Below are 18,523 nucleotides of genomic sequence, written 5' to 3' on the forward strand. Positions count from 1 at the left end.
TAAGACAGGTTGCTTGGATCTTATAAGCCAGAGAAATACTGTCTGTGATGTGTCTGGTTATTTTGGGGGTAATAGATCAATTATTCTTCCACTAACATCATAATGATGTCATGAACCGATTGAATTTCTGCCACCTAATGAAGGGAAAAGAGATAGCAAGGCAAAGGCTGTCCAACGTATCAATTTCTTATAACTTATTTTTATACCGTCTCTGTGTCTCCAGATGTTTTCACTATACAAATTTGGTGGCTTTGAAATGGACTCTGTAAAGAAATGCAGTACAGAGAACAATGTTTGGCAAAGTGGAGATTGGCCAACAACATTTATGAAGTTCAATTAAAATATCACCTATTTGTCATTGTTGACTATCTTTGCGTATCACTTCTCAAGCAAGTTAGAGAAGAAGAGACTGGGCAGCTATATCAAATAACTTGAAACCAAACTATTGGGCTGTCTCATTCTCTTTGCATGTTTAAATAATAGCCACAGGGCAATTGAGAGCAGCACAGCATTGAGCTGTTCGTGAGAGAGCGACACCCGTTCTGCCCATCTGTTGTAAACATCATCTTTATATATTTTTAAAACTTGCTAACATAAGGAGGATCTGAAAATTGCATTTTTAAATATAAGACATTAGAGTGGATTTTAATAGCTCTATTTAACATCATTGAAGGGAGTGATAACTTTCCACTATATAAGACTGTTGTTTCATGAGCTCTTTCATTCATTATTCTTTTGAAAGCTGATGCCCAATTTTTACTTTTCCATGACTTATGCAGTCCTGTAAAATTCATTTACTGAAAGTTCTCTGCATTCATTTATGTTCATTGGAACGAAGTAGTGCCAGGCATGGTCACATTCTTTTCAGGAGATTTAACACGTAGGAATACCAAACCATTCAGAAAGATGTAGGACACTGACACATGTCGCATGGATGAAGCAAGATGACCACAGACAGAACCCAGAGGAGTGTAACTCTCTATGTGTGCCTGGCATGGATTGCTGGCATGCAGCTTCCTATTCTCCTTCCAGTTTATGGGAACCCTTCATGCTTGGGCTTTTGCAAGATCTTGCTGCTAAAGTTCCGTATTGAGCCTACTAATAACATTTTCTATATTAGGTCACATTGTCAATAATTGAGTGTAAGAATTCATTAAAAGGCTAGGTGCGGGGGCTCATGCCTGTAATCCCAGCACTTTGGGAGCCGAGGCAGGTGGCTCTCTTGAGGCCAGGAATTTGAGACCAACCTGGCCAACATGGCAAACTCCATCTCTACAAAAAATTAAAATTAAAATTAACCAGGCATGGTGGCACACGCCTGTAGTCCCAGCTACTTGGGAGGCTGAGGAATGAGAATCGCTTAAACCCAGGAGGTGGAGGTTGCAGTGAGCCGAGATTGCACCACTGCACTCCAGCCAGGGCAACAGAGCAAGACTCTGTCTCAAAAAAAAAAAAAAAAAAAAAAGAATGCATTAAAAATAAAGCAGAGATAAAGGATACTTGAGGCATTTTAGTGGCTGGGGAGATGGACGTTCCTCTCATTTTCTAAGTTTTTGAAAACATGCTGATATCATTTGTATCATGATGAGTAAATAAACAAGTAATAAGCCTTACCAGCCTCGCCTAGCCAAATAGAAACATCTCCTTCTCTCATTAAAATTACAGTCTATTGGTAGATACAGACAAGAAAACAAATCACAGCACAAAAACATGGGTGTTTAGCTGGGAGAAGCACAGAGGGATGCCTAGCCCAGAGTTAGAGATCAGCAAAGGGATACTAGGGGAAATCGCTTCTAGGCTAAGAGCTGGACAATGGGGAGGAGATAAACCATCGAAACAGGAAGAGAGAAGATGCTTTTGGAAAAAGAGGATAGCATGTGGATACTAGGTTTCAGGCATGAATTGAATTCCTGCCAATTTCTTAGTTCAAGCTTTAATCATTTCTTACCTTAATCATTCTATGCCATACTAGACTCTAGGCTAAGTAATTATATCTAAGAAATATTAGATTATCTTATATATATATACACACACATTATATATATACACACACACATATATGTATTTCTTGAGTATCTACTATATGCCTATCATATGTTTCCTTAGTAAGTATAGATCAGTAGATAAATGAAAGATGTAGATTAATTCTTGAATACCTACAAGACACCAGAATATATTTTATATCTACTACTTTTATAAGTATGCTATGTTATATTTTGCATTCATTATTTCTGATCATCACACATCTAACCACCAAAACAACATAAAATGTAAATATTGCCTCATTTTATAGATGAGAAAAGGATGGCTGAGGAAGGTTAAGCCGAGAAAGTATGGCTAAGGAGGTCAGATTGCGTGTAAGTGGCATTCTTGGTTTCCTACAAACCAGTACCAAGCTACTGTCCACTGCTCCCCAAATCTGAGTCCTACTCTGATTCCACTGACATATCTGTGTCACACGCTGAAGGAGACAAAATGGTCCAGTGGTCAACAGGGCTGTGAATTGCACTTAAAATAAAATAACGCTCCGTGCATCTTACCTAAACAGCTGCCCTCCTGCTATCAGTGAGAGTGTGTCACTCATCTGAGCATTTTTTTCAAATATTAGGACAGGAAAAAAATAAGAAGCACTGTTTCTTGATAACTACTTATGCTTCAAATATACCCTCTGCTCTCCCTAACAGAGAGCAGAAACTTGAAATTTTATGATGGATTTCCCTCATTCTTTTTTTCGAGCAAAACACATAGCATAGAGCAAGTGCTAAGAAAATGTAGTAATATCACAAGTTTTTATCTTAGAGTGACTAAAAATATGCCAGGTACTTTTCAGTGCCTTCTATATAATTTATATCATTAGTATACATTAATGGAATTAATTGAATCAACTAATCCAATGGAAACCAATTACTCCAATGGAAACCCAGTGAAATAGGCATTATCATCCCATTTTACTGAGGAGGAAATCAAGAATCAAAGACATTAAAAATACTTACTTAGGTTCCAGCTACCATGATATAAAGGATATGGGATTTTTTCTTTTTTTAAGAGAGATGGGATCTTTCTCTGACACCCAGGCTGCAGTTCAGAGGCACTGTCATAGCTCACAGCAGTCTTGAACTCCTGGGCTCAAGTGATCCTCTCACCTCAGCCTCCTGAGTAGCTAGGACCACAGGTGCACGCCATTGCACCCGGCTCCTCCATGCTATTAAGCTATTACAATAACTACAGTAATGGTGAGAATAAGAAAGGCAATGATGCTGTTAGAAAGACCGTGTAAGGGAGTGGTTGTGAGCATGTCATCTGCTGCAGATTTTCTGGGAGCAAACCTCAGCTGTGACACTAATAGTAAGCAACCTTAAATAAGCAACTTAATCTTCATATGCTCAGTTTCCTCTTCTCTAAAATGAGGGAAATAATAGAACTTGCTTTATAGAATTACTGTGGGAATTAAATGAGTTAATATAGGTGAATCACTTACAGCAGTGCCTGCACCTACATATTAGTGTGGGTGTGGTTATTAACTTCTCAACCCTTTTATATTTTATGCTTATTTCCAGGCCCATTTCAGATGTCACTGGATTTAGAATAGCTTTGTCTAGATCCCCCTTTTCCAATCCAGCACTTGCCCCAGCAGAGGGGCTCTTTCCTGCTTGCCATTCCCAGACGGTCTAGTTCGCTCTCTTCCTAGAGAGCCATTCATGTACTTCCTGGTGTTATGGCCATTTAAATGGTTTATCTTTTTCTCTACTCATTCTTTGAGGACAGAGACTTAGTTTTGATTGATGTGTTCAAAGTGTGCTGGAATGAACTTGACTGAGCGTATGTTAATTTCAACACTCCTGCTCCCTCGGATTACGCATAGTATTCCTTTTTTTTTTTTTTTTTTTTTTCCTGAGACAAAGTTTTGCTCTTGTTGCCCAGGCTAGAGTGCAATGGCATGATCTCTGCTCACTGCAACCTCCACTTCCCGGGTTCAAGCGATTCTCGTGCCTCAGCCTCCCGAGTAGCTGGGACTATGGGCATCGGCCACCACACCCAGCTAATTTTTGCATTATTAGCAGAGATGGGGTTTCACCATGTTGGCCAGCCTGATCTCAAACTCCCGACCTCAGGTTATCTGCCCGCCTCGACCTCCCAAAGTGCTGGGATTACAGACGTGAGCCACCGTGCCCAGCCTCGCATAGTATTCCTATTAGAGTGCACAGTGTCTAAATCTGTGTTTTAAGAGGGAATGGTCTTGAGCCTTCCTTTCTAAAAGTCATGGTGGTAGTTTCCTGTTTGAGGCGTTGTCAAAGTTAGATTATCCAATGTTACATATATTTATAAAAAAACAAAATCTGGAAATGAAAACTCAAACATCACTAGACTGAGTAGCAGTTGATATTCTGATTCTAGCTCATGCACTTCATGACTGATTTCTGATTATTTATTAGTGGTCAAGTTAAAGTTTAGTGGTTACGCAGGTACTGCTGATCACCTGTGCCTCTCTTAAGACTCTGTAGCCTGAAGTTTGCTGTCTCGGTGGCCGTCTTTGCCTTTCTTTGACTTCGTCTACTATTAGAGCAGTAAGAGTGTTTATGGAGGATAACACAGTCCTAGCAGCTCCTTTTTCTAGTAGAGTGTTTGTTTCTATTAACAAATTATGATATACTCATTTATCTTTTAAACATTATTTCTGGAGATCTAACCAGCAAGCTCTAGCCTAGAGCAAAATATTGAAGAAATGCAACCGATTAATACAATATGGCCCCTTCTCACTAGACTTTACCACTTGCTATTATCAACCAAAACACACTCCCAGGTTCTTTCAGTATACATATGGTATAAATAAGTCTATATTCAGAAGTAAGTCAGTATATATTATTCCGTGGCTTCTGAATTGCAATGATGCCTCTACACATTTAAACTTTTCAAATAATTCCATGTGAAAGGTTGCTGCTTTGGTCATTCCATAACTCTCTCAATTAAATTAGCTTAACATTAGTTAATTGTTTTTATTTTTCCAGCCAGAGCATTTTCTGATCTTATGTCCAGGCCTCTTTTAACTCCAGCAAAGCTTCTTTGTAATTCCCTTACCAGCTAGAACAGAAAAGCCTCTCCATACTAGCCCCCAGTTTTCAAATGGACAGAACATCCAAAGAACACAGTGTAATGCATGGCTTTGTCTCCCAATTGGAGGCTCCATGTCCCACACCTTTAGTTCCTTTCAAACTCCTCTTCGTTTTCAATAAACAGTTAGCAGTGCTACTTTCCTTAGGTAAAATCAATGTTATACAGGGCTCTGACAGATCTGCTTTTAACAACAAACACTTAGAAGAGATAGTTTTTCATAATTCCTTCCAAAGAAGATTATACCTTTGAATACAGTTGGTGCCACCCTGATATTGGAAGCCCTCAGAGAAAGTGAGTTGGCTGTGAGTCATCATGATGAACTGCATGATCCGTAAATGTCACAAGAATTTGCAGATGATGGGCCATCAGAGTAAACACCTGATCTCACATTTTGCATAGATTCTGGCTGGCAGTGGAGGACCTGAAAAAGAGGCCTATTAAAGAAGTGCCCTCAAGGGTTCAGGAAATATGGCAAGAGTTTCTGGCTCCCGGAGCCCCCAGTGCTATTAACTTGGATTCCAAGAGTTATGACAAAACCACACAGAACGTGAAGGAACCTGGACGATACACATTTGAAGATGCTCAGGTGGGTATACGGTGAGCCTCACATCACAAACGTGCTTCTGAGAAGTTGATCGTTGGATATATTCATTTTATTTTCATTATAAATGGCAGCTATTTCTAACATTTTCAATTTAGATAACTGTAAAATAACTCTAACTGATCTAGGAAGGAACAAAGACACATTGAACAGTTTTTTAAAACCTGGGAATATTTTCTACATTTGAATATTTTTATATGAAGGGGCATATTTGAAATATTTTTAAACTTTTACTTCATTTTCTACTCTGTCCCCCCAATAAGTGAGCAAACACCATCTAATAATGACTCCATCTCAGTAAAAGATTTTTTAAAACTCTTTTTAAAAAGATTTAAAATCTTTAAGGCATCTTCAATGTAGAGATTCTAAGACTCTGACATTCCTGCATTATTCATTATTATAAATTATTCAAACTGAATTAGCTTAAAGTTATGTCAAACTCAAACCAGTTTTATCTCTGGTGAAAAAAAATCAAACATTAGATTCTGACATTTCTTAAATTTTCAAGTTAATTTTTTAGCCTACAGAAAGAAAAAATAAAGAAAACTGATTCTAACTTCCTAAGACAAATTTTTAGTCATCTTTTCTCAAACTGGATCTTAATTCCCTTTGTAGAAACAACTTGAATTTCTGCCTTCTCTCAAAAAATGTTGATACTTAAGAAGAAAAATAAACTTGTAATGAGGGGATAGTGTTTCCTAATAATGTGGTATTTTATTTTATTTTATTTTATTTTATTTTTGGAAACAAGTTCTCTCTCTGTTACCTACAGTGGCATGATCATGGCTCACTATAGCCTTGGCCTCTCAGGCTTAAGCAATCCTCCTACCTCAGCCTCCCAAGTAGCTGGGACCACAGGCATGCACCACCATGCCTGGCTAATTTTTTTTAATTTTTTTTGTAGAAACAGGGTGGGTCTCCCTATGTTGCCCGGGCTGGTCTTCAACTCCTGGGCTCAAGCAATCCTCCCACCTTAGCCTCTCAGAGTGCTGGGATTACAGGCATAAGCCACTGCACCCACTCCCTAATGATGCGTTGAAGTTGGTTTTTAAATCAGAACGTGCATACTTCATAACTTCTTAAACTTCTTTTGGAGAAGAATATTAATTCTAAAAAGTACCTTTTAAAAAACACACATTACTAAAATAAAATATAGAAGATGAAGAATGAGATACACGAATATCCGTCCTTATTTCCACTCTCTAGAAAACATATTTCTCCTTGGCTTTCATTTAAAGAAATCAGCAACTGTGTAGTAAACTAACAAGGATTTTAACAGCTAACTGGATACCTATCCCATGTGGTTCAGCCATGGTCTCCGATGTAGAAATAATTACACTCTAGAGAGACACAGGACAGAGAGCAGGCTGGAAACTCTGGCCCTGCTGCTCACTTCTCTGCTGATTTTTCTTTCTTTCAGTCCAAGATAAAATGTCGAGCATCTTTCTAGAGCCAACAATGTGGAAAATGTTTGGAATGCCCTTCCTGAGGTTTAAAATAGAACATTTTTTTAGTTATCGGTGTCATTTAAAAATATTCTTACCTAAGAGGATCCTCTTTTCTTACAGAAAAAAAAAAAAATTCTATAGAAAACAATACCACTTGGCCCTAGATTTCTTTTTCAGTTAAACTCACATATTTAATTCTAGTTTTTTTGTGGTTTTTAAAAAAAATCCGATCGTAAGGTAAATTGCCTGGGTTCTGATTTCAGCTCTGCTCTGTGACCACTTCTCCACGCCTCAGTTTCTTCACTTGTAAAATGGACATAATGGTTACCAACCCCATAGGGGTTTTGTAAGGCTTACATTAACTAATACAGGAAAGCACTTAAAAGAGTACCTGCCATATACCCAAGTATATTTGAGCACTTACTATCCACACCCCATGCTTCGCTACACATTTATTATTCCTTTAATCATCACAACAACGCTATTTTATAGATTAGAAAATTAAGGATCAGAGAGATGAAAAAGTTGGCCTATATTTACCCTATTTGTAAGTGGTAGTTCTTGAGCAAGGTAGAATCTGAATCTCAAAATGCTTAACTCCAAAACCAGCCATTGCTCTACTTTTCAAACAAATTCCCATACAGTTTCAAACTTAACATTCTTTGAAGATCACCCTTGGGCTGAGTCTTGAGACTTAATCCTGAAAGTCTTTAAACGAATTTAAAGTAACTTCAAATTATTGCTGTTGTGTTTAAGACCAGAGAACTGGAGTCATTTCTTGAAACATGTATTTTCTTCAAGAAAAAAAAAGAAAAGAAAATTGGGACATTCAGAATACTCTCCAATAGTTCCAAGCTCTACACCTAACTGATATTTTACTAGAGTGGGAAGATAAGGCACATGTTAGCTCCCTGAGCTGTGGTAGACCAGAGTGGAACCTCCCTAGATTGGGTCAAGATTGAATTGAATGAGTACCTCTTTCCTTTTTTTTTGACTTCTTTGTCTACCAAAATTCATCATCAAAACAGAATATTGCAAACTTCTTAGGGGCAAATGATCAAATATTTACCTAATCTGTCACTGAGTAAGTAATAAGAAAGAGCACACAAATTTGGAGATTTAGCAATTAAATATCATAAAATTTATTTTTGGACTTGTGCTCTGACCCAAAGTGGGTGTGGAAGACAGTTTTCCTTGCAATTTGTACCAAAGAGATGATTTGATTCTTCTGGGCAGTTGGCACCCTCCCAGTAAATGTTGAGGCCAAAGGTATCCAGGATGATTACCCAGTCTGAGTTAACATTACCCACTTCAGGCCTGGAGTAATTTTAAGAGACAGCAAATTTAGTTATATTCTCTAGTGATCTATATAAGTGAGTTGAGGTTATTTTATGACATTTTATTAATCAAATTCCATTTTTTTGATGACTGGATGTGATTTGCCTCCTCAGTAGCTACTAAACCAATTTAAACAATGATCCATGAATGAGATAATGAATTTGAAGCTCTAAATATCCTGTAAATAGAAGGTATTCTAATCAGCATTGTTATTACTATTTTTAGCTGCTACTAGATTTGTTCTTTAGCCATGTGTGACATCATGATATTTTACTTTTCCCAAGAAATCATAAAGAAGCACCTCAACCATTATTTCTTTTTAGGAGCACATTTACAAACTGATGAAAAGTGATTCATACCCACGTTTTATAAGATCCAGTGCCTATCAGGAGCTTCTACAGGCAAAGAAAAAGGTATTGGTTTTTTTGTGAGTTGTTTTTTCTTGACCTAGTTCTCAGTTATAATTATTTGGAGTAATTACCTCTGCTGAATCCAGGGTATTGGACTAATGGTAAGTGAACATACTCCAAGACCCTCCCCCAAACCTTTGCATTTTATAAGGGCCATTTAAGTTGTTTCTGTTTGTTTATTGCTTATTGTATTACTTTCTGTTTGTTTGTTTCTGCAAATGTTCATGCTTTGCAAAATTTATTAGAAGCGGTTTTCATGTTTCATGTTAGTCTTCTGTATGCCTAGTTTCATGGAATCAAAATTACAATAAAGAAAAGAAAGTAACAAAGTCATTAGGTCAAAAACTTGAAGAGAGATTTCTTTGTTTATTAAGCTAGAATGTATGTTTTGAACCACAGGCCTCATAACTGAAAGTAGACTCACCTTTTTCAATAATAGATGACAAAATGTAGGAATGTTTGCTTCTGAATATTTTTATTTGGCATTTATCCTGAATCACTTAATATCCCTGTGATGAATTTTATACACCTAGCATGGTAGCCAAGCACATTATGGGAGTATTGTAGTAGACCTCATTATTCAACAATATTAATAATCAACATCTCTCTGTTCATAACTCCTTATGTAATCTATATAACAGGGAAGAGAAAATCTGGACATAAACATCAATGTCATTCATTATTTTTAATGTTAAAATAGTTCATAGCTTCTTGAAACTCTGAGTTTAAATTATAATTTTGTGTAGTTCATGATCATCATGTAGGCTAATAAGATTTTTAAAAGTCCATTGCCTTTACAACTAGAAATGGATACTTTGTAGTAACACTACCCAGTACAGCAGTCACTAGCCACGTGGGACTGTTTAAATCTTAGTTAAAATTATATAACGTTCTAGCCAAATTTCAAGTGCTCAATAACCACAGCTAGGGGCTTCTGTATTGGACAGCATAGAATGAGATTTCCATCCTTTTGGAAAGTTCTATTAGACATTAATGCTCTATATAATTAATGATGTTGTCAACAGGAATTTTTTCTGATAAAAGTTTTGAGGAAATTCTGAGGATATGCTGCTAGATTTTTAAATATTTAGGCTCTGCAAATGTCAGTATAAAGGCTTCACATATCCACTTCATTTTGGCTGAATTTGATTTTGCTTGAATCACACCATTTTGTTTGTACAAGGAAAGTTTTTGGTGTAAGCAGAGCCCATGTCCTGTGAGAAGAAGCCTCCCTCAGCAGCTCTCCAACCTCTATGGGCCTTCTGATTTAGAACATGGATTTGGTGTTGCATCATTTCATTATCCTGTCTTTTTCTGCTCTGTTTTCCTTGCTTTCTTTCTTTTTTTTAATCTTCCCTTATTTCCCTTCACCCTATCCTACCCCACATACGTAAGTCTGGAAACTCAATGGATCGCAGAACATCTTTTGAAAAATTTGCACAGAATGTGGTAAGTTTAATTTTTTGAGGAATTATGAATCATTAAGTCCAATGAAATTTTTCCAATTTCCCTATTTCTAGCCCTGTTACCCACCTTGCATTCTTGATGTAACAGCAAAAGTTTTTCTTTTATTCAAATTCAGAACTTCATGTTTTCTGCTTATCTTTCTGTCCCATCCCTTTCCAGAGTAGAAAAAGATGTTATATATGAACAAGTATCTGTACAGAATTAAAGTTTGAAAGAAGTTTATATTACAACATATAAAAGGAAGGAATAATTATTCTTTATATTTTATTTTTATTCCTTGTATTCCTTTCTTTATTAAAGATAGTGCATGTATTTCTATGCTCTTTCCCTTAGCCCTTCCTGAGGCTTAAAATATTAAGAACAATGAGGGTTCTATGTGTTTTACTTCTGCAGAGAGAAAATGATCTACTGAGCAGTTTAAAGTTAAAAATTTTATATGAGTGCTGGTTGGTAACAAGATATGCCCCACCGAAGACCCACTAGCCTGCCTTTCTTATTCCTTATTTTTCAGGAAGGTGTTGAAAACTGTTGCATAAATCACCTGAGAAACCAGTAGTTTTCCTACCAGTGTTTTCTTAGTATCTTGCCATGTGTTTTGATGATATATATTTGTTTGTAAGATTCTTTTTTTTGTATTGTGCCAGTGCCTTTGGAACTTTCTGACATTGTGTAAGCTCAAACTAAAGCCTTCAACACATTTATTTTTATAGGGCAGAAACATCCCTATTTTCCCATGCCATAAAAACTGTACACCAACACTGAGGGCCAGCACTAACCTGTTATGAAAAGAGGTAGAAAAATCTTGGTTTATACTCAAGTTTGTCTGCATTGTCTGTTGAGTTGTGTGGTTTAGCTCCATGCTGCTGTGTGTGTGTGTGTTGTGGCTTTTGCTGTGATGGCCAGTTCAGTGGAGTTATGTGTGTTGAAATGTGAGCAAACTGGATTCAACAAAGATATGGCTTTTGTTTTCAGTTTCCTTCAAGGATCCTTGTGGTGGGGAATGTTATTCATTTCTACTTGTGAATTACCATTGCAACGGTACACAGAGTATTTGAAAGAATTTGAACAGTAATATATACTGTGCACATTCAATGTGATTGCATGAATTAAAGGGATGGAGAATGACGGACTCCAGGAATTAATCACATTGTAAATAAACTTTATGAAATTTTGGCTGGCACTATTGGAACCTCTGTTCTTTAATACAGAATTTTCTGAAGCATGCTTCATAAGTCACCATGGGGCAATAAAGACAATGTCAAACAATTCTCCAAGATTTTGCTGGAGAAAGTGACTATCAGATAATGTAAGGTACTCTGTGTATTGTTTAAGAAGCATTTCAAGTTAATCCTTTTCAAACGTAATGCTGACAGAATATACTGTTCTTGAAATTACAATGGAAATTTCTGTGATATAATTTAAAATAGTGATGTAACCTGGGGAAGATGGAAAGGGGAAGTGAAATGGTTGTCTTTCTTCCAACATCATAACTAACCCACTTCTCAAACTCTTAAAATAGTACCATGTGGTCACACACTGCAAACTTTAAGAAAGGGCCAATAGGAAATAAGGGGAAGGGAGGACTGATCATCCACACCTTCAGTCAAAATTCACACAAATGCCACCTTTATTCTAAACCGTGCGCTATGTCTTGGGACCATGTAGAAAGTATAGACTTGCAGCCATGTCCAACCCTTTGAATGCAAGGACTTTTCTGCTTATCTGTGGTGGTAGATGTTATAAAAATTATGCACAGACCTTTTTTTTAAGATTATTTGTCATTACTGTTAGTGTATTTTATGTGTGGCCCAAGATAATTCTTCTTGCAACGTGGCCTAGGGAAGCCAAAAGGTTGGATATCCATGGTAGAGCTTGATTTCAAAGGTACCCAATGGTATAGACAAAATGTTAGGATGTACAAGGGAAAGATAAACAATTTCTACTGGGTGTTAGGGTGAGGAGGGAGGGCCCATATGTAATCTGAGAATTCCCAGAAGTTACATTTAACTGAATTTGTAGGATTTCACTAGACCAAGAAGAGCAACCACCTTTTTAAAGAGAAGCAAAAAAAAAGCAAAAAAAAAACTGGAATTACTGAAGGAAAAAAGTTGAATACCATCCACACACACACACACACACACACATAGACACACACACACACACACACAAATCATAATAATAACTTTCAGACACTGTTGCTTAGTGTTAATCCTTTTCCATCCAGGAAAATAAAATGCAATCTTTTTTATTTAATACTTTTATTTGGGTGTTATTCTGAAGAAATGGAGTAAGGAAATTAGAAAGGTTCTCTGAATTTCCGCTTGGTTTAGTGTTCCGTATTTTACAACTTAAGGGTCGGCAGCTGTATCAAGCATCTTAGATCTTTACATACTAAATTTTATGAGACACCTTTATAGGATCAATAAAATAATTTAATGGAAGATAAAGAATGAGTGATTTTATCATAATCAGATAGACTTACTGGAGTAAAGATGGAATTTATGTAAATATTTTAAAGGAATCCTCTACACAGGTTGCTCTGGTACATACAGGGAGGCTACAAGGTCAACAGTATCCAAGAAAGAAATGGAATAGGGGAAAATAGTAAACAAGTATGTAGTCTAGGAAAATAATGGGGAAAAACTCACATTCGTTGAATATCTGCCATGTACCAGGCTCTGCACTGGGCGCTTTATAATATTATCTAATTTAATTCATATACTGACTCTGTAAGGTAGGTATTATTATAGCCATTATTTTACCCATTTTATAGGTAAGAAATTTAAAGGGTCAAAGGAGGTGCATAATTTGCCCAGAGTCACGTAGTTAGCAGAGGAGCTGGGACTGACTCCAAATAGATTTTGTTCCCCAATGCTATTTCCACGGATCCACCCTGCTCTTTGACATTCTCCCAACTGACAAAAAATAAATAAATCTTGCCACCTGATAATACCCTCCTCCCCAGTCTGAGTCCGTTTCCAATGTGTGCCTATTTTAGTAAGTTGATTTACATGTTCTAGCCTAGAGTTTTTATAACCGAGGTTAGAAAAATGGCATTGTTGTTTTTGTTTCACCCCAGAGACAAAAATATTTTGCTAGCCAGCTTTTGCAGGGGAGTTTTTGTTAGTTACCCAGACTCATAAACACTTACTAGCACTTTAGAGAAAAATTATAATAAACAGCTGAGGATTGCATTGCACTTTCAGTCTTCCAAAAAATATAGTCTCCTTTTTGTGTGTTTTGTTGTTGTTTTGGTCATTGTTTACATGCACAACAATCCTGGGAGGTAGTCAGGCAAGTATCACCTTTTTTCACAGACAAAAAAATGGGGAAATAGTGAAGTGAGGTCACCTTCACCAATATCTCTCAGCTGTTGAGCGTTAGAGCTGGAACTGGAAGCACGCTTTTTCTTTTACTTTAAATGCATTACTCTTTATAGATTATTCTTATTCTTTTCATTAATCCCAAAATGGGTAGAATAAAAATAACTCACATTTGTGTAATGCCCGCATTGTGGTTTGTTGTCTCAAGAAAGCTCCTTTTCATTTCTTGTTGTTTACTCTTTTATTTCTTTATTTTTCTTGCTATCAGAGAAGTCTCTTAAGGTTGGTCTTCCAAGGGTTACTATGTCCTCTCATACCTTTAAATGTTATTAAGTTGACTTTATTCTCTTTCAAAAAAGTTCATATGCTTTAAGAATTATGGAAATTATTTTCTTCATCAACATCATCAAATCTGACACCACTTTTTCAGCCATTAAAATATCATAGCATCTGCTGGGCATGGTGGCTCACGCCTGTAATCCCAGCACTTTGAGAAGCCAAGGCGGGTGGATCACCTGACATCAGGAGTTCAAGACCAGCCTGGCCAACATGGTGGAACCCCATCTCTACTAAAAATACAAAAATTAGCCAGGCGTGGTGGTGCACACCTGTAATCCCAGCTACTTGGGATACTGAGGCAGGAAAATCACTTGAACTCAGGAGGCGGATGTTGCAGTGAGCAGAGATCATGCCATTGCACTCCAACCTGGGTGACAAAAGTGAAACTCTGTCTCAAAAAATAAGAAAAGATAACATGATAAGATAAGAAAAACCATAGCATCTGTCTGCTACACAAACATTAAGGAGGGACAGATAGAAAACAAAGAAAAAACAGGGTAGGATGACTGATTAGCCACACCTTCAATCAAGATTCATAATCAAGTGCCGACTGTGTGACTCACCTTCTGTCTTGTCTTTGTGTGAAGTGGAAATTAAATCAGCCTGGCTCTGGGCTACAAAAGTAGAAAAATAAAAATGAATATTAGAGATTATTGATGTTGAACGCCCAGGGAGTCACCTAATCTAATCTCTTTTTGGAAATATTTTCACCCTATCTTAATGAAGACAATTATCTATAGAGGCCTTAAAAGAATCCATAGAAAAAAGATGATGCCTTCTTGGCTATCCCATTCTCTCTGTCCTGGTGTATTTGTGCTGGTGCACTGAGCTCCTAACTTTGCTCTGGAGACCGCAAGGAATGACCGGAAGTTGTGGAGACTGCATGAGAGAAATTTAACAGGACTGGGTGGGCTCTGAAATTAGTTGATCTTTAGGATCAGATCTGTTTTGTTGTTGTTGTTTTGTTTTGTTTTGTTTTGTTGTTGTTGTTGTTGTTGAGACACAATTTCACTCTGTCACCCAAGCTGCAGTGCAGTGGTGCGATCTCAGCTCACTGCAATCTCTGCTTCCGTGGTTCAAACAATTCTCCTGCCTCAACCTCCTAAGTAGCTGGGACTACAGGCACCCGCCAACACACCTGGCTAATTTTTTGTATTTTAGTAGAGATGGGGTTTCCCCATGTTGGCCAGGCTGGTCTTGGACTCCTGACCTCAAGTGATCTGCCCACCTGGGCTTCCCAAACTACTGGGATTACAGGTGTGAGCCACTGTGCCCAGCCGAAATCTGTTTTTAACTCTGTAACTCAATTGTTTAAATGTTGATAGGAGCAAATGTAAATGTAAATCCTCTTATTTGAAATAGAAAACAAAGAAGATACAATACTTAGTTCTTTTAGAATGTTCTTTGGATTAAATAAAATTAAATGATTTATCTAAGCCCACTGTGGAATCACTGGTTAATACAGCTTTATGCAGATTATATATAAGTGGTAACATGGTAGAAAGAGCCAGGGCCAAGGAATTTGATGTGTTTCTATTTAGGTTTGAAACCTAGTCCTATATATTCTAGCCATGTGAATTTAAAAAAATCATTTAAGGCCGGGTGCAGTGGCTCATGCCTGTAATCTCAGCACTTTGTGGGGCTGAGGCGGGAACATGGCTCTAGGCCAAGAGTTCGAGAACAACCTGGGCAACATGGCAAGACCCCGTCTCTACAAAAATAATAATAATTATAATAACAATAAAAGAAAAAATCATTTAAACTGCTGAACCTCAGTTTCTTCACCTCTAGACGACTCTCTGTACCCAGACACAGCTCCAATTAGCATTTTGCACAAATAAATATAAATATTTAAGAATTTGAATTATATTTAAATATTCTTTTGAAACATTCTTTATTCACTTAAAATGCATTGTAAATGTCTTCCAAATAATTGACTATTCTTCTACATGATTCTACTTATTAACCACGCAAATTCTTTTGAATGGATATGCCCTGTAATTTTTCTGATCATCTATTAATGGACATTTAGGTTGTTGCTTATTTATTATTCGTTGCTTTTATAGGTCAAAGTACAATAAAATCCAAGTTATATATTGATTTTCTTTTCATAAAAAATTGAACTGCTTAGTTAAATGGAATGTAAATTTACAAGGGAAGAGGTATCTATTTATCTCTTTTTATCTCTTTTGTATCTTTATTTTTTCCTTCATGCAAGAGCATACACTAGAGGGAAAAATAACTTATTCTGGAAGGCAGGAATCAGATGTTGTATTCCTGATTTCCAAATCCAGTGTGTTACACATTAATGACAGACCTCCACCACCAATTAGTCTTCAGTCAGTGGAGAACTGTAGCTACTTTCTGGGAAACTTATATTGTTTTTTTTTAAGACACTGTTGAAAACTCGAAGGATACTTTCTAGTCCCTGGTCAAATGATTTTTAACTTGATTTGTTTTTTGTTGGTGGTGGTGGTGGTGGTGGTGGTGGTGGGTTTTTTTGTTTGTTTGTTTGTTTGAGATGGAGTTTTGCTCTTGTTGTCCAGGCTGGAGTGCAATGGTGTGATCTTGGCTCACTGCAACCTCCGCCTCCCAGGTTCAAGTGATTCTCCTGCCTCAGCCTCCAAATAGCTGGGATTACAGGCATGCGCCACCAGGCCCAGCTAATTTCTTTGTATTTTTAGTAGAGACGGGGTTTCTCCATGGTGGTCAGGCTGGTCTCAAACTCCCGACCTCAGGTGATCCGCCCGCCTCGGCCTCCCAAAGTGCTGGGATATAGACATGAGCCACCATGCCCGGCCTTACTTGGGTTTTATTAAATGTAAAATCTAGTGTGAGATTTCCCTCCATATTCTAATAACCTATAAAACTTATAAAACTATAATCTGGGAACTCCCCTCTGCATACAGTGTAAACCTGTGAATAACACAGGTGCCACGTCTGGGAATCACAGCCCCAGCCCAGCTATGGAGCCCGGGTAGGAGCAGTGCAGTACAGTGTCGAATCTACTTGGGCAGTCCCTCAACTGCCCGTTCCTGGCACGTTTGGGATGGACCTTGGTTCTGTTCGGGATTGAGCCATGTCCCTCCTGGCTGAACACTCTGGACTTTATTGATTGGACCTACATGCACATTAGTGTAAACAGGCTATTTTGGAAAGGGTCCTAGGACAACTAAAAAGAAAACATATAAACTTGCCACTGGATTTGTTCCCCATAAATAATCCCAATAGAGAAAATCGACCTGGTGGCCTGGGGTCCATGCATCTGCTACATTTATACCATTGTTTTTATATACCACTATACTAGTTTCTAAATCATTCATTCATCAACAGGTAGTAAGTTTTGACTAAGTGTCAGGTTATGTGATACTCTTTGTGGTTAAAAAAGACAGCTTGGCTGTCCTTACTTTCACTTCCCTTGGTGTCAATTTCTACCACAATAAAGTAGAGACAAGCCTTAGAGTATTCAGAAAGGTCATTTTCTAGATTAAATATATATTAATGAAGTTGTGGGCATGGTAAGAGCTCTATAGAGTGAGTCAGATCCTCAATTGACACAAACACCCATCATAATGAGGCAGATTATCTGGTTCACAAAACATTCATCATAGGACACAAGCAGACTTGGAACCTACGAGAAGGAAGATTTTGATTTTACATCTCTGCCCTGTGAATTTGCCTTAAAGAAAGCCTTTGTGCATATTATTTTAGGGTTGAGTGCTATGGATTCTGTTGCTTGGGATTACAGATACACTAATATAGGTAAACTACACTTAAAAATTCCTACTATGGCTAGGCACGGTGGCTCACGCCTGTAATCCCAGCACTTTGGGAGGCCAAGGCGGGCTGATCACAAGGTCAGGAGATTGAGACCATCCTGGCTAACACGGTGAAACCCCATCTCTACTAAAAATACAAAAAAAAAAATTAACTGGCCATGGTGGCAGGCACCTGTAGTCCCAGCTACTCGGGAGGCTGAGGCAGGAGAATGGCGTGAACTGGGGAGGCGGAGCTTGCAGTGAGCCGAGATCACACCACTGCACTCCAGCCTGGGCGACAGTGCAAGACTGTCTCAAAAAAAAAAAAAATATATATATATATATATATATACAGGAATATATATATATATATATATTCCTACTACACCTTCAGTGAAAATAATTTATAAACTGGCCATTGAGTTTCCCCACCATAGATATTACCAGCAAGCATATGAAGTGTGTCTGCTCAAAGATGAACTATTTTCTCGTCTTTCTTCTGCTATGGACCTGAAACCATCTCATTTGTCATTTTGTAGTTGGCAGATATGGCTATCCATCTTATTTTATTGAAACTGGTGGTGATGATAACTTGCCTGAGAAAACAATTTTAGTTTCCCTGCAGCATGATGTAAATTGATTGGTGTGCTATGTATCAGACCTTGTAGCCTAATTGAGTTCAGACAATATATCTTCATTTTCCCTTGGTAGCATCGTTAGTTCTTAA

The 18,523-nt window shown here is 37.5% G+C and overlaps 1 protein-coding gene across 6 annotated transcripts in view; it reads left to right on the forward strand.

Moving 5' to 3' along the window:
- The window catches only part of RGS7 (regulator of G protein signaling 7), a 610,179-nt gene that overhangs the window by 574,353 nt on the left and 17,303 nt on the right, over positions 1 to 18,523 (forward strand). For 2 of the 6 annotated variants that reach the window (XM_054560931.2, XM_054560947.2), the window contains 4 exons: positions 5,512 to 5,698; positions 8,823 to 8,912; positions 10,305 to 10,358; positions 11,087 to 11,167. In XM_054560931.2, coding sequence (XP_054416906.1) covers positions 5,512 to 5,698; positions 8,823 to 8,912; positions 10,305 to 10,358; positions 11,087 to 11,161 — 406 coding nt within the window. In that variant the 3' untranslated portion in view covers positions 11,162 to 11,167. The remainder of the gene's footprint in view (positions 1 to 5,511; positions 5,699 to 8,822; positions 8,913 to 10,304; positions 10,359 to 11,086; positions 11,168 to 18,523) is intronic. The other 4 variants (XM_054560953.2, XM_054560960.2, XM_024235701.3 and 1 more) reach the window with 2 other exon arrangements.

Source organism: Pongo abelii, chromosome 1, assembly GCF_028885655.2.
Source record: "Pongo abelii isolate AG06213 chromosome 1, NHGRI_mPonAbe1-v2.0_pri, whole genome shotgun sequence".
Taxonomy (NCBI): domain Eukaryota; kingdom Metazoa; phylum Chordata; class Mammalia; order Primates; family Hominidae; genus Pongo; species Pongo abelii.